We start from the raw sequence: 19968 nt of genomic DNA on the forward strand, positions 1-19968 counted from the left end.
TTACCCCCACTGCTTCTGAAGGATGCAGGAAATACATTTCTGTATTGCAGTTTATATGAATTATTTCTTAAAGTTATGTATTAATATGCCTAGTAAGGAATCTATTTGTCAAAAATATTTCCTGGTTCTTTTTTGTCTGTACTGTTACAGACATACTTGACAGGTATTTTGAAATAAATTACCAAAATAATAGAAACTGGCATGATTATATTGTGTTATTTTGACAAATAAAATATGCAGAATTATGCAATATTGTGTACAGAATTTTTAATTTCTTGGTGTAGAATTCCCCAGGAGTACAAGTTGTATTTTAAACACATTAACTGGTAGAAAGAGTTCACCCATTGTCCAATGATTTGCTTCGTGAGAGTATCTACCCAATTGTTAGCATATCCAAAGACAAGAAATTCAGCAATATAACAATATAAAAGTGAAAGGGTATAAACCCTGTATAATCCATATTCCAATAATAAAATACCTTGTCTCAAAGATCTTAAACCAGAGTAATGCTGTATAACAATTTTATTTCGGCTGGGGGGGGGAGAGATTAATAGTTTTTCTAATACTATAATAAGCAGCTAAAATATTTAGCTATTTTAATTTTTTTAAAACAGTGCTAAGTTATCAAAAACAATAATTTAATCTAAATATGACATATACCTTAAAACATAGCTGCTTTTTATAGTAGTCATTTGGGAATGGGTCATATTTCTCCACCATTTAAATTCAGTAAGAAAGTGCAGCCTATTAGTCTGTCACTACAAATCTGTGCAAATTCCCTTTTTCTAGCTGACACACAGACAATAAAAATCAATGAAAAGGTTAATAATCATACCTTATATTTGGTCATGGTGCTAAAATGGTTGTTCCTGAAGAACACACAAAGTTCTCCTTCCTGAACTGCTGAAGTCAGCTCACATAACCCATGGTATGTCAACTGAGTGGCTGTGTTGTTCAGAAATTGTTCAGCTACAAATCCTATAAAAGCAATGCAGATTATTAACTGTGGGTCCATCATACACATCTAAATACATACATACCTACCTACATAAAAAAATTAAATATATCAAAAATTCTCTCTCAGCTAGTGAAATGAACTCTCAAGGCTTATATCAAATTAGATTTCACTAGAAGAAAATAAGTTAACTTTCCTTCTCAATTTACATCTGTGACACTATGACATTACCCAGGGTAGAATCTGAACTGATGGAAAGCTGCATCCTCTCAATTCTCCAGCCTGGGGTGCCTTTTACACTGCTTTGCTGTTGGAGCAATCAGTCCTGATCTGCTCTCACACAGCTTTCAGCATGTAAATTACTCCCAGCTATACTGCTGGAGTGCCAGCCACTCCTGAATTACACTGCAGAGCAACACGAGCAAATTCCCAGTCCCAGACTTTCCCCCAGAAATGTGCATCTTGTATTGCCCAGCCCTCTCCTGGATAACACATGCTCATATAAATAAAATATATTTTATTAAAAGAAAATGTTATGTACAAATCCTGTTATCCCAAAGTTTCCCAAACAGTTCAATCCAAGCACACTGATTTAGATAAAACAATAAAACAAGTTTATTAACTACAGAAAAAGTTTTGCGTAATTACAAGTAATGAGGCATAAATATCAGGACTGGTTACAAAGAAATAAAAGGCAAGAATACAATTAATACCTAACTTAATAAGCTAAGTGAATTTAAAGCAAAAAGTCTCTCTCACCACATGTTCTAGCAGTCTTACTGGCTAATTTCCTTTCAGACAGGATTCCCCCTTCAGTCCAAATCTGTTTCTTCGTTCCTCAGGTGTTGTAGTTGCCGTTGATAGAAAGAAAGGGAGGAATGTTTTGGGACACCTGTTCCCCTTTCTTATAGTTCCTTTTCTTTGAAAAAGATCTCCAACTGTGGTTCAGGAGACAGAAAATCTGTGGGGATGTGAACCTCCAGCTGTTTCTTTGCCAAAAATGTAGGTTTCTCACTCACACCCTCTTTCCTGCCAAAGAATGGCCACTTAACCAGGTGACAAGTCCATTTGATTTTTTTGACACCTGAAGCATCAGTTTGGCTCTTGTCATTGAGGAACTGGTTTATGCCTGCTTTTCTGAACTTGTAACATCTCAGTAATATTATACAGTAAAATCTTGTAACTTTACCTATAATGTTGCCACACATATTTTACCAAGACAGCAATGATCAGCCAATTATGAATTTTCAAATGATACCTCAGAAGGCATACTTTGTATCCCTATGTTCACCCTTTTTACAAGACTATAATAAATTTTGTACAGACGGTCACAAAAGCATTAAATTTTTTACTGCAATCTTATTGCAGTCTTTTTGTTCTATGTTTGTACAGTGCCTAGCATAATGGGGCCCTGCTCCACAATGGGCTCCTATGTAATACAAATCAATAATAATGATAATAATTTAACAGAGGTGGGATTTTAAAAAATCTCTCTTGTACAAAAACAGTGCATTTTACCAATCATGTTATTTGACTTAGCACCATGGAATCCTGATTTTAAAAAAACAGCACTATAATAAATCAAGGTAGCACATTAATTGGATTAAAAACTGGCTAACTGGAAAATCTCAGGTGCTAACTGTAAATGGAGAATCATCATTCAATAGGGGGTTTTCTAGTGGGGGTCTGACCGGGATCTTTTCTTGGTCCAACTCTTCAATATATTTATCATCAATGATCCAGAAGAAAATATAAAATCATTGCTGGCAATGCTTGTAGATGACACCAAAATTGGTGGACGGTAAACAGTGATAACGACAGGTCAGTTCTGCAGAGTGATCTGGATCGTTTAATAACCTGGGCACCTTTAAGCAGCAAGCATTTTAATACAGACAAAACACAAGGTCACACATCTAGGAAACGTACATTAACCAGAGTTGTTTGAGATGTGTTGTGTATATTTATTCATTCCACTCTTGGTGTATGTGCGCCCCATTTACTCAGGATCAGAGTTGTTTGACTGACAGTGTCTTTTGCAACCACCCATGGCCCTGAGTATCCTCATGCTTTGCACTGGGGGCATAGAGGGTGAAGCAGCTCAACCACCACTCGCTTCCTTCAGCACAAATGAAACAAGATCCTGTAGTAGAGTGGAAGGCGTGCACACAGCAGAAATATATATATGAAAGAGAGAGAGAGAGAGAGAAACATCTTGAAGGAAATATTGTTACTAATACAAAAGTAATATAACTATAGTTACATTATCATGTAACTGTAGTTCTTCAAGATGTCATCAATGTGGAGGAGGGAGGGATAGCTCAGTGGTTTGAGCATTGGCCTGTAAAACCCAAGGTTGTGAGTTCAATCCTTGAGGGGGCCATTTAGGAATCTGGGGCAACAATTGGGGATTGGTCCTGCTTTGAGCAAGGGGTTGGATTAGATGACCTCTTGAGGTCCCTCCCAACCCTGATAGTCTATGATGCCACTTACATAAAGGGAAATGTAGCCATGACCCCCCTCAGCTTCCATGCAACTCAAAGCACTTTTTGGCTAACGACTCCAAAAGCAGGGATAGAGAACAGGCTTGGGACAACATGAAATATTTAGTCTGGTCAACACAGTACTATAGAGAGTGACCACTGGATCAGCACATGTGAGGTCCTTGAGGATTTTTGATACAGTAAGAGGAGAGAAGATGAAGAGCAACCGTATCAGAGGGAAGTCAAGTCCAGAGCACTTCAACTGCAGTATGCAGTCCAGGATCTTACGTATTGAAGCCTGTTGGGCCACCCATATGGAAAACCTCTTCCACTTAGAGTAGGTTCTTCTCATGGATGGGTTCCTGCTTAGAATCAAGATACCCTGGACAAGTGACAAGCAGCCCTTTTCCAGGATACTCATCCAAGCAGCATTTAGGCAGTCAGTTGTAGTGACACTAGGTCTGGGTGAAGTAACTGTCCCTGTGATAACAGGTCTGGGTGGAGTGGGATCTTGCTTGGGGGTTGCACCAACAGATGTAGCAAGTTCATAAGACAGAACTGTCTCAGCCATTACAGAGTTATGGGGATGAGCTGAGATGCTCTCATCTGGCTTTGATAGTCACTCTGTAGAATCAGTGGGAAGGTGGAACAAAGCCTTTAACTCCACTCCGAAAGGAATGTGATTGGAGGGACTCTGGATTCATGGCCTCTGGAGCAAAGCTGGAGCACTTTGCATTATCTCTGGTGACAAACAGATCTATTACCCATGTCCTCCACAACAGAAAATGTACTCTTGGTGAATTTCTGCAGCAACCACTTGTGGTCAGTGACTAAATGCCAGCTCAGGAAACCCACTATGTCACTGCTGGTTCCTGGCAGGTGCAGCATTATCAAAGGGATGTTTCATAGCACCAATTCCACAACTTGATCACTTCATTACCCAATGGGGGAGATAGCACACCCCCTCGCATATGTAATATATTGCCAGTGTTTTGTTGGTTTGTGTGTTACAACGTGCCATAGGACCAGGAGGAGACCACACACTGGCCTGATGACCCAAAACTCCAGCACTTCTGTGTGTAGTCTCACCTCCTCCGGGGACCATCTCTCTTATATTGGGCAATGGTACAGGTGGGTGCTCCCATCCTGTCCTAGATGAGTCCGTGATCAGTGTTCAGGATGTTTATGGGGTTTCAGATGGTTCTCCTTTCTGAACATTGTTGGGGGTAGGCACCAGGTCAGTGCTCTCATGACACGGAATAATATTACCATTGATTTGCTCAGCAGATGGTTCCTGGGGACTGACCTGAGCCATAGTTGTAGGGGCATCAGGTGAAGTCTGGCAAGCAGCATCACATATGTACATGTGGACACATGACCCAACAGTGTCAGCTAAGTCTGCACACCCCTGGCCGGGTTAGTGATCATCCCATTTACTAGGGATTGGATTGCAAGGAACCTATCCTGAGATACGTATGCCTGAGCTGTTACCAAATCTATTCTGGCTCCTATAAATTCTAACGTTTGCATTGGAATCAGGGGTGGTTTCTCTCAGTTGATCAAGAGGGCTATCTGGACAAACAGGACTACTACATAGCCTTTGCACAGTTTTTGGAAGCAGCAGAGAGATAGCCTTGCATGATTGGTCACAAAGGTGCAAGCTGCCATGTGTCCCAGGAGCTTATTGTGTTTTGAGGTCTCCCCTGAATTGCTTGTACCAGACCTGACAAGATGACAAATGTGTCTAAGGGAACATAGGCTCTGGTTTCAATGAGTCCAAATATGCCCCTATAAACTGTATCATGTGTATAGGGATTAATGTGGATTTTTTTTTACATTCAACTACAGATCCAACTCGTGGAACAGAGCATGGGCCATCTGGGTGAAAGACAGCAGTGCTTTGTAGGAACGGCCCTTGAGTAGCTAGTCATCGAGGTACAAGAAGACTAGAATCGCTTCTTGTTGGAGTTAAGCAGCCACTACGGTCAGGGCTTTTGAGAACAATGTTTGGGCTGAGGAAAGGCTGAAAGGAAGCACTCAGTTTGGAAATTATCCTAGCCTAGAGTGAAGCATAGGTATTTCCTATATGATGGGTGTATTGTTATATGGAAATAGACATCTTGTATGTCAAGAGCTGAAAATCAATCCTCTTTCTTTAGTGAGGCAATTATAGCTGCCAGAGTCAACATCCTGAATTTTTGAGACTTTACTACCTTGTTTAGAAGTCTTAGATGCAAGATCAATCTCCATCGTCCCTCAGCAGAAGGAAATACTTAGAGTAAAATCTCTTGCTCTTTGTGAGGAGGAGGAGGAACTGGTTCTATTGCTCCTAATCGAAGAAGATTTCACTTCTTGTCTCAATAAAAGCTAACGAGAGGGGCCCTGAAAGGGGACAGGGAAGAGGAATGAAAGTTAGAACAACATAAAATGGATAGTTTAACCTGATATTACCTCTATTACCCACTTGTCTGTAGTGATCTGCCTCCAACCATGGTGGAGGTAGGCAAGCTGGTCTGCTAAACGAGGGAGGTGGGCTAATAGGCACAGCTGTAAATCCAGAGGCAGAGGTGGTTTTGAACCCTCAACCAACCCAAAACTATTGCTTCGTGCAACCCCCTCTCTGAAATCTGTCTTTGTGAGTGGTTCAGTGGATCTATGGGATCTGGAAAACTGAGTAGGATGTGATCTCTGGCCAGTCTGTGACCTACTAAACCTTTTCTTATATGTAGGTGTATATATGCCCTGAGATCACAAAGTAGCCCTGGAGTCCTTTAGGACTCATCCGTGGCCTCCAAGAACAGTTTATGACTGTCAAGCGGAGATCTTCCACACTGTTCTGTACTTCTCTCAAAAACCCTGAAAGATGGAGCCATAATGCCCTCTCATAACCACTGCCATGGAGAAGGACCTGGCAGCAGCGTCCACAGCAGTTCTGGCCACCAACCGGCTCTCTGAGATGGATTAGAATTGCGCCCTATGTTCTTGGGGCAGATGTTCAACAAAAGCCACAAATTCATTATAATTTGGCCATCAGGGCCTGATAATTTGCAATCCTGAACTGAAAGGGTTGCTGATTAATAGGCCTTTCACTCAAAGGGATCCACCAGCATTTTCTGGTCTGTCTCATATGGGGGGAAGGGAGGGGGGAAGAGAGAAGTGCTGCATTCCCCCCCCCCCTTGTTTACCACATCCACCTCCAGGGAGTTAGGCAGGGAATAGGAGAACAAAAAGAATCCCTAGAGGGAACATAAACACTTCTTATCCACCCCTTTAGACATGGTTAGAATAGTGGCAAGTGTCCATCAGATCATCTTAGGTAGATCTAGGAGCACCTCATTGATTAGTAACACACCCTTGAGGAGTGTTGCTGACTACAAGATATTCAACCCTTTGTGCTGTGAATCCTTGACCTCCTCGAGAGAAATATGAAGGGTGTCAGCTACCCTCTTTATGAAGTCTTTATATTGCTGGAAATCATTGGCCCTGGATGGTAGTGGAGGCATAACTGCTTCATCCAGATGCAAGAATGAAACAGATGTTTGAGGGGGGCCTGCTTATTCGCCCTAGCTGCCCGCTCCTCAAATGTCGCCTCCTGGGTGAGGGCTGGTTGGGGAGGAGAATGCTGTACAACTCTGCCCTCCCTGTGAGATTTTGCCAGACCACCGGTACATTGCTGTAGATAAGCAGCTCGGGGCCCCAGAATGGCCACTGTAGGGCCCATAGAGATGTAGAAGTGGCATGCATGGTTTCACCACCCTTGATAAATTAGCCTTATCTTCCCTATGACTTTCAGAGAATGGGATCCTGAATGGATGTGTAGAGAACCATGAACAGAAATAGAGGATACTGACTGGAAGTCTCCTTCATCTGCCTCTATCTGATCCAAACGGGGAGCACTTGCAGGAAACAGTGGAGAATCCTGCAGTACTAGAGGACAGTAGTCCAGAGATCAGGTTTCAGTACTAAGAGATACTCAGTACCCAGCAGGAGGGGGGACTGTGGTTCACCCATTATTGAGAGGTCCTTAGTAGAGCTGAATTCCTCTGGTACTGAGTAGGGGGAGTGGTACCCATGAGGTAGCTGAGACCACGGTCGCCAAAGCCACTGTGGACGTACCGAAGTAGACACCGATGGTGTCTGGTGCTGTTGCCTAAGGGTGCCACATGCATGGGTACCGAAGGCTGGGCTGAACTCAACAGTGCCAGTCCCAACTCTCTAAGCTTCCCCTCCTTGACAGTAGAGGTTACCAAGGCCTTATCAGAACCATGTCTTTCCTTTGTGCTCTGGGATTTTATGGCCACAGCAATACTGGAGGAGGAATCCTTCAACGCAGAAGGTAATAAGTAGAGATGTGAAGGCTTTGGAGACCTAGATCTCACCAAGGACTTCGATCTTTTCAGAGCTGTCGCCTTAAGGTGAGAGTCCATGTTCCTCTTTTTGGAAACCTTCCCTAAAGGCTTCAAAAGGACTTTCTCAAGGGAAGCTTGCGGGGTGCTGGATCTGCCTAGAGACAGATGTATTAGTTCATTTACTAACCTGACTCAGAAGCTGATGGAATGCTCCCTTCAGCCATTTAACAGTCTGAGTTTAATTTCTCTATTTTTCCTTACCCTAGACTTGAGGGCCAGATAGAAGTTGCACTTCTGGGAGACATAGGACTCCCGCAGGCAACAGACACAGATTGGCAATCTCCCAATTCACTTCAGTAGTAATTCAGGTTTGTTTACTGTTTTTCCTGGAAGAGTCTGTGGATTGCTGGAGAACTAGTAATATTATGACACTGCAAATACCAAGAAAAAGAAACATGAGGGGAAATAATTTTTATTCACACTTTTTAAAATTGTCCACTTTATTAACATCTATTTAGATCAAATGCCTGCCTAACAAAAGAAAAGCTATCTAACCTTCCCGGGATCCCCGTTCACAATCTCCAGGTCTTGTGAAGAAGGCCTCGAACAAAAAAAGGACTTGGCATTTCTGATATTAGTAAGATATGAACTAAATAAAAAACCACGCATACACACAAACTTTTCAGGCTCTCTTTATGCATTATGAAGATGCACAAAAAAGTATGCAACCAGTTTTTTGTGCCTCCCTCACCGTTCAGATCAGCTTTAATAATGTACTTTACATGTACTTAAAGCTATTTTCAAAGTCTTAAATGTGGCCAATCAAAAATAATTTTTACCAACACTGTCAGAGGCATTTCACTACAAGAGACAGTTACCCACCTATTTTCAACAGTTTGGGCTATAAAGCTGTTCAATACAGATTGTAAATAAGGGAGAAGTAATGTGTTCCCTTATGAGCATACTGAAAATTCAATCATATTAGAGCCTTCATAAAAGGATTATTCCATTTAACATTCTTGCACTTACTATAGTTCAGGCTCCTTATAAGCAAACAAATACCTCAAGTTTTCAAAACAGTTAAATTTAACAGTTTTACAAGGTCGCAGGATTTTAAAAAAAAAAATCACCTTTTTGGATGTTTTTCCATACCTGGTCCCTGTCCAAAGATGAACTTTTCTGAAAACACCTACCAAAATCTTCAGTAATGTTTTGGTAAAGTAAGAATGAAAAAAATTTTTTTTTCCATTTTTCAACCATCTAGCTCCAAAACAGCTGAGCTTTGAAGACTTGCCCATTTTTTACAGCTGACAATGCCTTTGTTAGATTGACCAGTATATATCAGCACTGTAAATCTTATTTGTATTCTACTATTACCTTTATTCTTGTAAACAATTCTGTAATTCTCTTAAACAGCATCATGGTACAGGACTATTATAAAGCTCCCCAATCTGTTATTTGGAAGCCACTTCTAAATATGGACAAAATGAGTTAAAATTTCATGACTCTGTAGAAAACCTAAAATGGTTGTATTTAATAATATGGAAAATTACCACTTTCCCAATATTTCCAGTACCTCATAAACCATGTCATATTTATTCTAAATTTTGAGTTAAGCATTCATGTTGTGGTTCCGGATAGTGCCTGCCTATGCAGGGAAGATGGTAACTAGCTGAAAGGATTCCAGGTAGAGGTGGATAGCACAGGGGTATTTCCTCCCACAAGGTAATGAGAGCTAAAGGTAGCCCCTTTATTATATTTAGATAAGAAGAATTTTATATTTGTTAAAACAAACTGGCTTATATAGTCATCAGTTTAGAGCAAATGCATGTATTAGTTTGCAACTTAAAAGTTTTAAGTGGGTCAAGACCATTATTTGGACCCTTATTTAGGCATTTCTGAGTGCACTGCCTAAATCACTTTTGAATATGAAATTTAGGCTCATAAATCAATTAGGTGTTACAACACGAGGGCAGCAATGCCTAAATATCTTTAAAAATCTGAGGTTAAGTGTTTACCTAGTTGACCTAGAGGATATTTTTTCCAAGAATTATTATTTATATTTTCATTACAGTAGCACAGAGACCCCAACTGAGATTGGGGTACTATTGTACTAAACACTATACAAATACACAGCAGGAGACAGTTTATAATCTGAATAAAGATGACAAAGGGTTGGAGGAGAAACAGAGTTCATAGAGAAATGAAACTGGCTTGCCTTAAACCACACAGCAGCCAAGTGGCAGAGCCAGGAATAAAACCTAAATCTGCCACAACAGGACACTGGAACAGGATTTGAGAGAGTCTCCTGGTGCAACCTGGACTGTGAGACTGCTTAGCCCTCCAAACCTACTAGCCTGGGTTGCCTCTCACATTGTGAGGCTCATGTCAAACACAGAGGTTCTCAAACTGTGGTTCGTGGAACCTGGGCAGCTGCACACGAGAGAATGAAGGGCCATCCACCTAATTAGTGGAGCCGCGCAGGCGTGGCTCCACTAATTAGGTGCCTGGAGAAGATGCACATATAAGGTGAGGTGGTGGCCTTGGGGGGTGGGGTAAGTGGTAGGGGCCAGTGGGGTGAGAAGAAGGGGTGGAGGAAATTTGGGATGTGCAGGGCTGCGGCAGCCAGAGAAAAAGAGGTGACTTTCCCCAGCTCCAAGGCTGCAGCTGCCAGGGAGAGAAAGCCCTCTTTCCCAGCCTCAGCTCTGTGGCAGCTGCAGCACAGAGAAAAGGGGCACACCTATCACATTAGAAAGGTAAGTATCGATATTAAAATATGAGTTGTGTGCTTTTATTTGTAGAATAAACAATGTTGTTGTTTTTTTTAATATAGTGCTTTTATCCAAAGCGCTTTACAATAGTTAGCTAACAGTACAAACCACATTTGGAAAGATTAAGTGGTCCTCCAAAATCCTTAGCAATTTTCAAGTGGTCCGCAAAAAAAAAAAAGTTTGAGATCCACTGCTCTAACAGGTACTGCACTTACACAGGCATTCATAGGCAGGGACACACCCAACTAAGTTACATGAATGATCTCCCAGCCACTCATGAACCATCAATAGAGAGGCTCTCGCCAATCCCCCCCTCCCGCCCAGCTCCATATACCTGACCAGTGTAAGTTCATATTTAGTTCGCCTGTTCTTCATAGGAAAGTGGATATGTACCATCCTTCGTAATCGAAGCTGACATTTCCCAAGCACTTCCACCAAAACACACTTTTAGGTAAAATGTAAAACAGATTTATTAACTACAGATAGATAGATTTTAAGTGATTATAAGTGGCAGGCACAGAGATCAAAGTTGGTTATCTAAGAAATAAAATAGTTAGAATTTAAACTGCATTTCTAACAGACTAAACAAGATTTGAATCAAGCAGTGTCTCACCCTAACAGATGATACAAGCAGGTTACAGTTCCTCAATACACACAGACTGGACTACCTTCCAGCCTGAGACCAAACTTCCCCAGTTCAAAATCTTTGTCTTCCAGATGTGCTTTAGGTGTTGAGATCTGGGGTGAGGGAAGAGAGGCCAAGTGATGTCACCGTCTCTCTTTTTATACTTTCTTCTAGCTGCTAGAAAGATCCTTGCTGTGCTGCAGGGATCCGTCAGTCCCCATTTGACAAGCAATAATCTCCACTGCTTTAAAGAGCCTTTGGGATAGGATTGTTTTCTTGAAGGGCTATTAACACTGTCCGGGGCCTTCTTTGTTGTAACTGAAAGGCTGGCTGTGGGCGTTCCCAACCTCACAACATATTTCAGTAACACATATAGCGATACTTAACTTCACATACAATGACAGTACATACCATCCAACAGCATATTAAATGTTCAACAGATCAAGACTTGTTAAATGATACCTCACAAGGTATACTTTGTATAACACACATCATAATCTCATGTTAGTGATGAATATGGGGGGGGGGAGGTCCCAGGATGCTACTTTAAGGTAGAGAATGTCACACCTATCCTCTGTAACACACTGCCTCAGGTATAAAACCTTATGGAACTGAAGAGATTAGACAGTTTGCAAAAGTCACAAAGCCTTGTGAAACTAAACACTGGTCAGGCTTGTGCTATACCCCTTCTGACACTGACAAACAACATTTTCACAATGGTTTCTGTGGCATATTTAGAAAAAGTATTGTAAAGACTACTAACTTCAAATTAAAAATGGAGTCCACCCATGAAATTTTGAATGGATCTACTTCTATTTAAATTTCAAAGTATTAAAGTAAGGCTATTTGTAGAAGAATCAGAATAAAGCTTGCACCAGTCCTGAATATTTCAAGAATAATCTTTAGCTCTTCAAACTCTCAAACTACTTACCTATACTTGCAATTGTATAGAAAACTGAATACATGGTGATGCATACTTGTTTTCAGAGCACAATGGATTTAAACCTTGCAGTAACTGAAAAGTTGAATGAAAAATTTTAAGCTCCTGTGTTTTCTGTAGATCACCACTGATGACCCCCACTACCGATTAGAGGCTCTGCCTCTCAGTGCAACAAACATAATGAGCCTCCAACTAATGATGGCTCCAAAAATTAATCCCTGCCTGAATCAACTATAGTCTATGGATCAAACTTTAGAACAAAAATAGATTGTATTTTTTGTGAAATACATGCTCACTCACACATGTGCAGTTTACACATGTGCATTTTTACTGACACTATTTTTCATATCCCTTCACCAGTAAAGGAAGGCTCCCTTATTACAGAGTCCAAATGCACAAACCACAGAAAGAACAGCTGATAGATTACAAGTCTCAACAATAACGTATAATAGCTTTTCTTTATGTTTCCAGTCTGAAATCTTGAGACCTACCATGCGTAGAAGTACTATATCTTTCTAATAGTGATTTTCCCCTTTCCAAATGATATAAAGTTTCCATGTCTAAACAAGTTATGTTGAGACATAGCAGATCTGAAACCTGTCACTGACCCTGACTGAACGTTGCCCATGAGACCTCAAACTAATGAAATTCTGTAAGAAGAGAAAGATTTCTCCAGCTTTTTAAAATTTAAAAATAGCAGAGCTCAGAGGTTTGCAAAGCTTTGTAAATTCCAGTCTCAGAGGGCAATCCCAGTGCAGATGGTTTAATGGGCAAAGATGCAGTTGAGATTTAGTGTGCATGATTAATGCAGTATATCACATGGATGTCACCACCACGGGACAGACTACATATACAGCAGACCAATATACAAAATGTATAATTAAAAAAAAGTGTAATAATTTTTAAAAATGTATAAATGGATACTGCACTTCATTAGTTCCAGTAATTAAAGAAGAAAAAAATTACAATGGCAGCATTCACCCACCTTCACTAACCAGCTCACTGTTGTCCGACTGTTTACAACAGATTATCTTCTCCACCAATTGATTGTAACTACAATTACCAACTGCCTTCACAATGTCAGCAATCTGGAAAAACAAATAATTCATTTATCTTTATGAAGAACAGAAAATCCATTGTTTGCTCCTGTGTGCCTACTGGAAGTGTTCATAACAAGATAAAATATATCAAAAATGAATTGTCCACAAGAGGTTTTAGTCTTTTGGGTATACCACACTAAGGTCAATACATAGCCCTGGTTTGAAAAGCCTTAACCCAAGGATGTTGCACACATTTTGTGGAGTGCGCAAAATTCCATTTTAATTATGGAGTATGAGCTAGGGTTTAAGTTTAATACTACACGCTGCCCTCAATACAGAGTTATATGAGTGGGCGATCTACATAAAAAGATCAGGGGTAGAATCAGTCTTTTAATCAATACCTCAACTTTCAGTTATTTATTATTTTTTCAGTTGGCACATTCAGCTTCACTTAGTGGGGAATATGCTGGTTTTTTATAAACAACAAAATTTTCCCCCACTTCCTTTCTTATTCCCTTTTTTCTGTATCATGCCTTCATACTTTCCAGACCCATTCTTGCAGGCAGCCTGCAAACTCAGGCTGCATTAGTTGTACTTGGTACACATCTGGAAGATTCTCTGCAACTACGAGAGTTACAAACTTTATTTTTTAAATGTGAAAACTTAGACTCTGCAGAATCAATGTGTCATGTGGGTCACATAAAAATCAATCAATACATGCCTACTTAAGCCACATTTCTTTATTCCTTTTTAGGATACATTATAATGTGCTGCAAATCACTTACATGCATGTTCCAGAGGATCCCAAAGAAAAAAAGTTAAAAAATGAGATGGCTTCATCTAGTAGTTTTTTTTTGTTTTTTTTAAGTACTCAAACATTTAGCATACAAAAAAATAATGCATTCCTATTTTAGGAAGGCTATTACAAAGTTTTCACAATTTAAAAAAGTATATGTCTGCCACAGTTGTCTCCGGAAGCTCATATAAGTCTTGATCAATACAAAAATCAAGTTAACTAATGTCATCTAGATTGAAAATGTAGAGGTTATCTGTTAGAGAAATACCTGTGGGAACAGTTAGCTTTTTACATTAAAGTAATGTAAAAAGCTAAGGAAATTCTGGATCTGTTACATCAGCATGGGAAATGATTTCCAGAATTAAGGTCCCTCCATTAAGACATCCTCCTGACCAAATCTCAAATCTTGAAACTATAGCATGAGTATGTCAGCTGATTTAAACTATATTGGAAGATCACAGAGTCAGATGCTCAAGTAGCTGAGACAAAACTTGGTAAATACCAACTTAAAATCTAAGTTCTTCAGACCAAGGATCACTTTTTCATGTGTTTCTAAATCAGCGGGGCTTCAGTCATAGCTGGTGCCACAAAAGACTAACCTAATAATAAATAACTATTAATAATCAGTAAGAAAGGCTTGATTTGCACCTGGAAGCAAACAGGAAACCAGAAAAGTTTTGGACCACCAATATGTGTTTCTCCCTTGGCCAAAACTACAACAACTATTGTTTCTCCTGTTCTCCAACATTGTCACCCATAGAGTTCACAAAGATCTGAACTATAGATGTAGGGTGCATCAGAGAGAGACGGGTTGCTGTCTGTAGTGCTAAAATGAGATGAAAACATTTTCTGGCCAAGAAAATTGCCAGGTGAAACAAAAAACACAACTAGAAAAGAGCCTAGATAATTACAAGACAGAGTTACAAATCATTAGGAACACATCAATCATACAGAGAGGCTATTCTAGCCGTATAATTCCCCAGCCAAACAGTATCACCTTCTTTTCTTAAGTGGATAGCGCCTCAGCCAGCCCATCTTAAGAATAAGTGATATAATTTTGTTTAAGATAAAAATTTCATTTTTTCAACTTGATTTTGTTGAAATTTTGTTGATTCTGTTTCAGTTCTTGAAACAGAAGCTGCTAAAAGCAGGTAGGAATTTCAGGAAGGAGGGAAGTCACATCACGTTCACTAACTTCTTAGTGTCCAAACTCTTATATGAGCAAACAAGGTAAGAAATGAATACCACTCCTGGAAAGGGCAAAAACAAACTCAGTACTTCCCTAGACCAGCAGTGCTATTTTGCACTGATGCAGGACTTGAAATAGACTTGTCTAAAATCTAGAACTTTATAATATTCAATCATTGCAAAGTTATAGTCCCTTAAAATGAACAGTATGATTTCACACCACGCTTCAAGGTGAAATTTTAATCTTTCAGGGTGCAGACTCAAAAGAAAACATGATCAGCTCACTGTAACTCCTGTCTACACAACAACAAGAGAGACTAGGAGCCTTAGGTTAAAATTAAACAAGAATCTGAAAATTCTGATGTGCCATACACATCAGTAAAATGTAAAATAGTTCAGACAGGAAATAGATAACTCATCATCTAAGCTAATTTTGCTTACCTGAGGATCCACTAACCATCCATGGTACAAAGGGATATCAAGAAGGTCAAATACTATGCATTCAGGTGTGTATTCAAAAACTCGTACACCAGTGAACTTCACGTTCACATCCAGACCTGTCTGTAGCTTATGTAGGATAGCCATTGCATCACTCATGTTCTGACAACAAAAAGAAAAATATAGATGAACCAAATGGATGGCACTAGAGCATTTTCTACACTTGGTAGCTACTCTTGTAAGTTAATAATTCATCTGATTCAGTGTTTTATATACAACTTGCAAAAGGGCACATTAGGTAAACAATGGATTCAATACATTTTCTCAGTTACACCAGTATCACAACTTAAGATAGGTCTTCAAAAACAAGAAAATATAAATTCATTTACAAATTTTATTTAACAAATAATCTACATGTACTAAACAGCACAATTTAAGTTCATTAAACCTATTTATATATATTGAGGTAGTATGTCAGAGGTCCCAGTCCCATGTACAAGCTGTATAACAGACAGCTCCTGGCCTTAAGACTTAAAGTAAAGAGTTTATTTTTAAATAAGATCAGTTTTCCTACTTTCCAGCCCTGATTTCAATTTATTGATTTGAAGGATGGGAAAGTAGCAATGCACAGAAGAGTCTGGAATAGCATTTGAGGCATAAGTTTATTATAATGCCCACATCAGCAATGGCTGAAGACTCTGGTTCCATGTTACACAAACAAAAGGAGCTGTATTATGAAACTCGAATGGCAGTCTTAGAAATACAATACCTCACTGGAGCACTATGAAATATTTGCTGAGAAAATAGATGAAACAACTAGGTTGCCATAAGAAGGATTGTGTTTGCTACTCCACAAAGTGAGCACTAATAAGATTAGAAAATACTGGATAAATATGACAATTTATATATTTACAACGCAATTTGGCATGGAAGTGAAAATATACCTACACTAGCCTCTTTAAAGATGTAAAGGAACATACCAAAAAAAAAAATTGTATGACAATTACATGGTAAACCCATCCAGTTGGGTAAGGGGAGGCCAAAGAGTAAATGGGTAGCTAATTTTCTTCAACCTTATTCCAGTACACTGTGTCTACCACTATACAATATTTTTCCAATAACTTCTAAACCACAAGACTTATTGTAACCACTGATAATTTAGCACTCACTTGGACACATGAAGCATTATATGTCAGCTACACCACTCAAAGTTTATAACACAAAATAAATCATTTTAGATAATTTTGAAAGACTATGCTCCATGTCAATTTCATTTTCCACAATACCACTCAATTTGCACAGCGAATATAAGATGTACGTGTAAATCCTCCAAAACCAAATAAGGAGATCCAGTAATAAAAAGTAAAATAATTCCATTTCAAAATTCTAATCATTTACTCCCAATGAAATCCTCCCCTCTCTCCTTTAAGAATTTTATGCACAGGGAATAAGCTATGAACACATGTAGATGTAGCTAGAAAAATTCACTCACCGGAAGCAAGTAGGAAGCTTTTCCTGCTACTTGGGGGCATATGTTAGCAGTTTCTACAAAAATTAAGCTTTTAATTTAAAAAACAAACTTATTTTCTGTTCTTTATGTTCTAGAGTAAATATTCCAAAATGCAAACCAACTAAGCATTGTCTTCCCAAATCTGAGGTCAGTTCCAATGCCTTTGCACAGCATTACCAAGCACCAGCAGAGTGTTTAGACTCGGGTCTGTTTCACTGCTTCTATTCAGAACCTGTGGGAAGCAATGAAACTCCAGAATTGTATCAAATTTACACTGTTGCTGTAGCAAAAGCAATTCAACATAGCACCAGAAGCAGGCGCTTCACAGAGGAGACAGACTCAAAAAGTGGAGACTAAAGGTAGATGACACTTCTTCACACTACCCAGCACCGAAGAGGCTCTAGGTGAGAAGTCAAACAGTGGAGACCTGACCCACTCTATTCCCTCACCCCATAGTAGCCAGGAAGCTGAGGAGAGGAGTACAGTAACAAAAGCTTCTCTCCTTCGCAGCAGCCAAGAGGCTCTGGGACGGGTAGGAAAGACAAACATTGCCTTACCAGATCATTGGTCAATCTAACCTTGTATCCTATCTCCAACAGTGGCCAATACCAGCTGCTTCAGAGGAACATGCAAGAATACTGCAGTAAACAGTTTTATGGTAAACAGTAAACAGTTTTACAGTAAACAGGAATAGCCTATTCATAGGGAAGTTTCTTCCACTGTAATCTAGATGTTTTCATTATCAATATAAACATGAATGTCAACCTTTTTCTGAACTCTGCAAAGCTCTTGATCTCATTGGTATCTTGTGGCAGTCAGTTCCACAAGCTAACTGCGTGTTTTATGAAAAACTGTTTCCTTATTAGTCTGAAATGTGTTGCTAATTGATTCATTAAAAGGTCCACTTTTCCTTATATTAGGTTGGGTACTTCTGTTCCCCTTTTCTCCTATCTTCTCTATATACTGTTCATTATTTTGTGTATCATGTTCTTTTTACTGGAACATACCAGCACAGATCCCCTTCATCTTTTCTATCTCACACTGACTAGTAGGTGCATCTTGTAAATTTAGCAAGGTCTGTAATAAGAAATATTTCTGCATGATCTCAATGTTTTGTCCTAATCGCTTAAGGCAATACAAGTGATTAAAATCATGTTCTAAGATTTTAAAGTTTCAGTTCCTTGAGAAGAAGCAATTTATCAAATACCAACTGTAGCAACACAAAGGTTCGTCATTTTTGTGCTTTGTAGCAAGGTCTGCATGGCACATTAGTGTGCCTCTTCTTGAGAAGTTAGGAACCTCTCCCTGAAAAGTCAGGAGCAATAATCAGTTTCCTTAGTTTTAGATTTCTTAATGTATTTTCCCAAACACTTTTACTCTAAGGGATTTCTTTTCAAGATCTGAAGTAAAGTTTGTGAATGATGCTGCATTAACAGCACTAGACACTGAAGTCCCTGACTGATCTAATCTTTGTAGCTTGCCCGATTTGTAGAAGTGCAATCTCTAGTGCACTGCCATGCATTTTTTCTGACTAATATGTCAATACAGGAATAAAGACCCTAAATGTCAACTTATGCCTTAGCTTGTGAAAGCCCTTTGTCTCAAAATTGTGACTTCAGTTATATCTGCGTAATGCTCAGTTTATTAGTGGGGATGATGTATGAACCAAGGAACATCCACCTTGATTTTAGATACCAGGTTGAAATTGCGAACTCATGTTCCTAGACATTTGCCTTTCAAACACCCATAAGTGGCTCAAGACACCTTTTAAAGAAAAACTGCTTACATTAGTCACAGTTAGCACTTACATAGGAGCTCACATACAAGCTTTCATGATGTCACTTTGCCTTTTTAGTACAGTAGTTAAAATGGAGCAAGAAAATCCATTTCCAGTTGAAAACAGATACAAAGTTAGGTATACATTCATAACAAGTAACCTATAAGATTACAATAAACAAAATATAAAAGAAAAAAAATATTTCTTTCCATTCCTCTCCCATTTAATCTACTTTGTGGTCAGATTCACTGTTTTATTGATGGTACACATCTTTCTCCAGATCCTACAAGAAGATGTTTGCCAGTATCACAAGCATCATCAAATCTCAAAGTGAAAATGAAGAGACATCAGACAAAAGTGTGTTCTGAAACAAAAGTGAGGAATGAGCTGAGCATCCTGGCTGGTGTTGCTATCAGTCACTTCTTAAACGTCAACAGGAAGCACAAAAAGTTGCACATTTTAAAAAAGGACTTAAAAAATTCAGAATGCATTATTGGTGCTATATCATAGAATACATTTTCAAAAGCTTCATATAGATCACGTCCTTTTAATTTGGCTACGTATAGTGATTTTTGGTTTTAGTAAGAAAATTACTATTTGCACATACCCCAATTGCCTCTACAGGGTGGTTTTTAAAAAATTAATATTTATAGTAACTAATCCCAAAAGGCTCCCAAAGCTCTTTTCAAACATATACATAGGATCACCCACCTCTGAAATTAAATGCGGCAATCACTCTATACCAGTAGTAACCGCAACAGGTTTGTTATTAAAAATATGTACATGGTAGACACACCTTTACCTCAGTTATATTTAAAAATGGAATAAGTATATCAACTACTATATCCTCAATTGAAGTTAAAAGAAATAGCTATAAAACACTTCAGAGAATTCTTAAGACTCTCTGTACTACTTCTGTGATCTGGTTACAGCAGCATCTACAGATAAATTTTAAGTGATTAAGTTTTCTATTCCTATCTGAATAGGGTATGCTAATCTGAAAAGCATGGTTTTCCACGATCACAGATTTCTCAGAATAAGTACCTACCATCAGTACTCCAGGGACATCTGAACTGAAATATGAACTACTTTAAAATAA

General features: G+C 39.1%; 1 protein-coding gene across 8 annotated transcripts in view; it reads right to left on the reverse strand.

The window, feature by feature from the left end:
* The window catches only part of MINDY2 (MINDY lysine 48 deubiquitinase 2), a 117461-nt gene that overhangs the window by 58335 nt on the left and 39158 nt on the right, over positions 1–19968 (reverse strand). For all 8 annotated transcript variants that reach the window (XR_012153985.2, XR_012153984.2, XR_012153986.2 and 5 more), the window contains exons 4-6: positions 15586–15744; positions 13106–13208; positions 836–978 (exon numbers count right to left, since the gene is read on the reverse strand). Coding sequence is in view for 3 of the 8 variants with exons in the window: in XM_073303748.2 (XP_073159849.1) it covers positions 836–978; positions 13106–13208; positions 15586–15744 (405 nt within the window). In the remaining 5 variants the exon portion in view is untranslated. The remainder of the gene's footprint in view (positions 1–835; positions 979–13105; positions 13209–15585; positions 15745–19968) is intronic.

The sequence above is a fragment of the Lepidochelys kempii genome, chromosome 10, assembly GCF_965140285.1.
Source record: "Lepidochelys kempii isolate rLepKem1 chromosome 10, rLepKem1.hap1, whole genome shotgun sequence".
In the NCBI taxonomy this organism is placed as follows: domain Eukaryota; kingdom Metazoa; phylum Chordata; order Testudines; family Cheloniidae; genus Lepidochelys; species Lepidochelys kempii.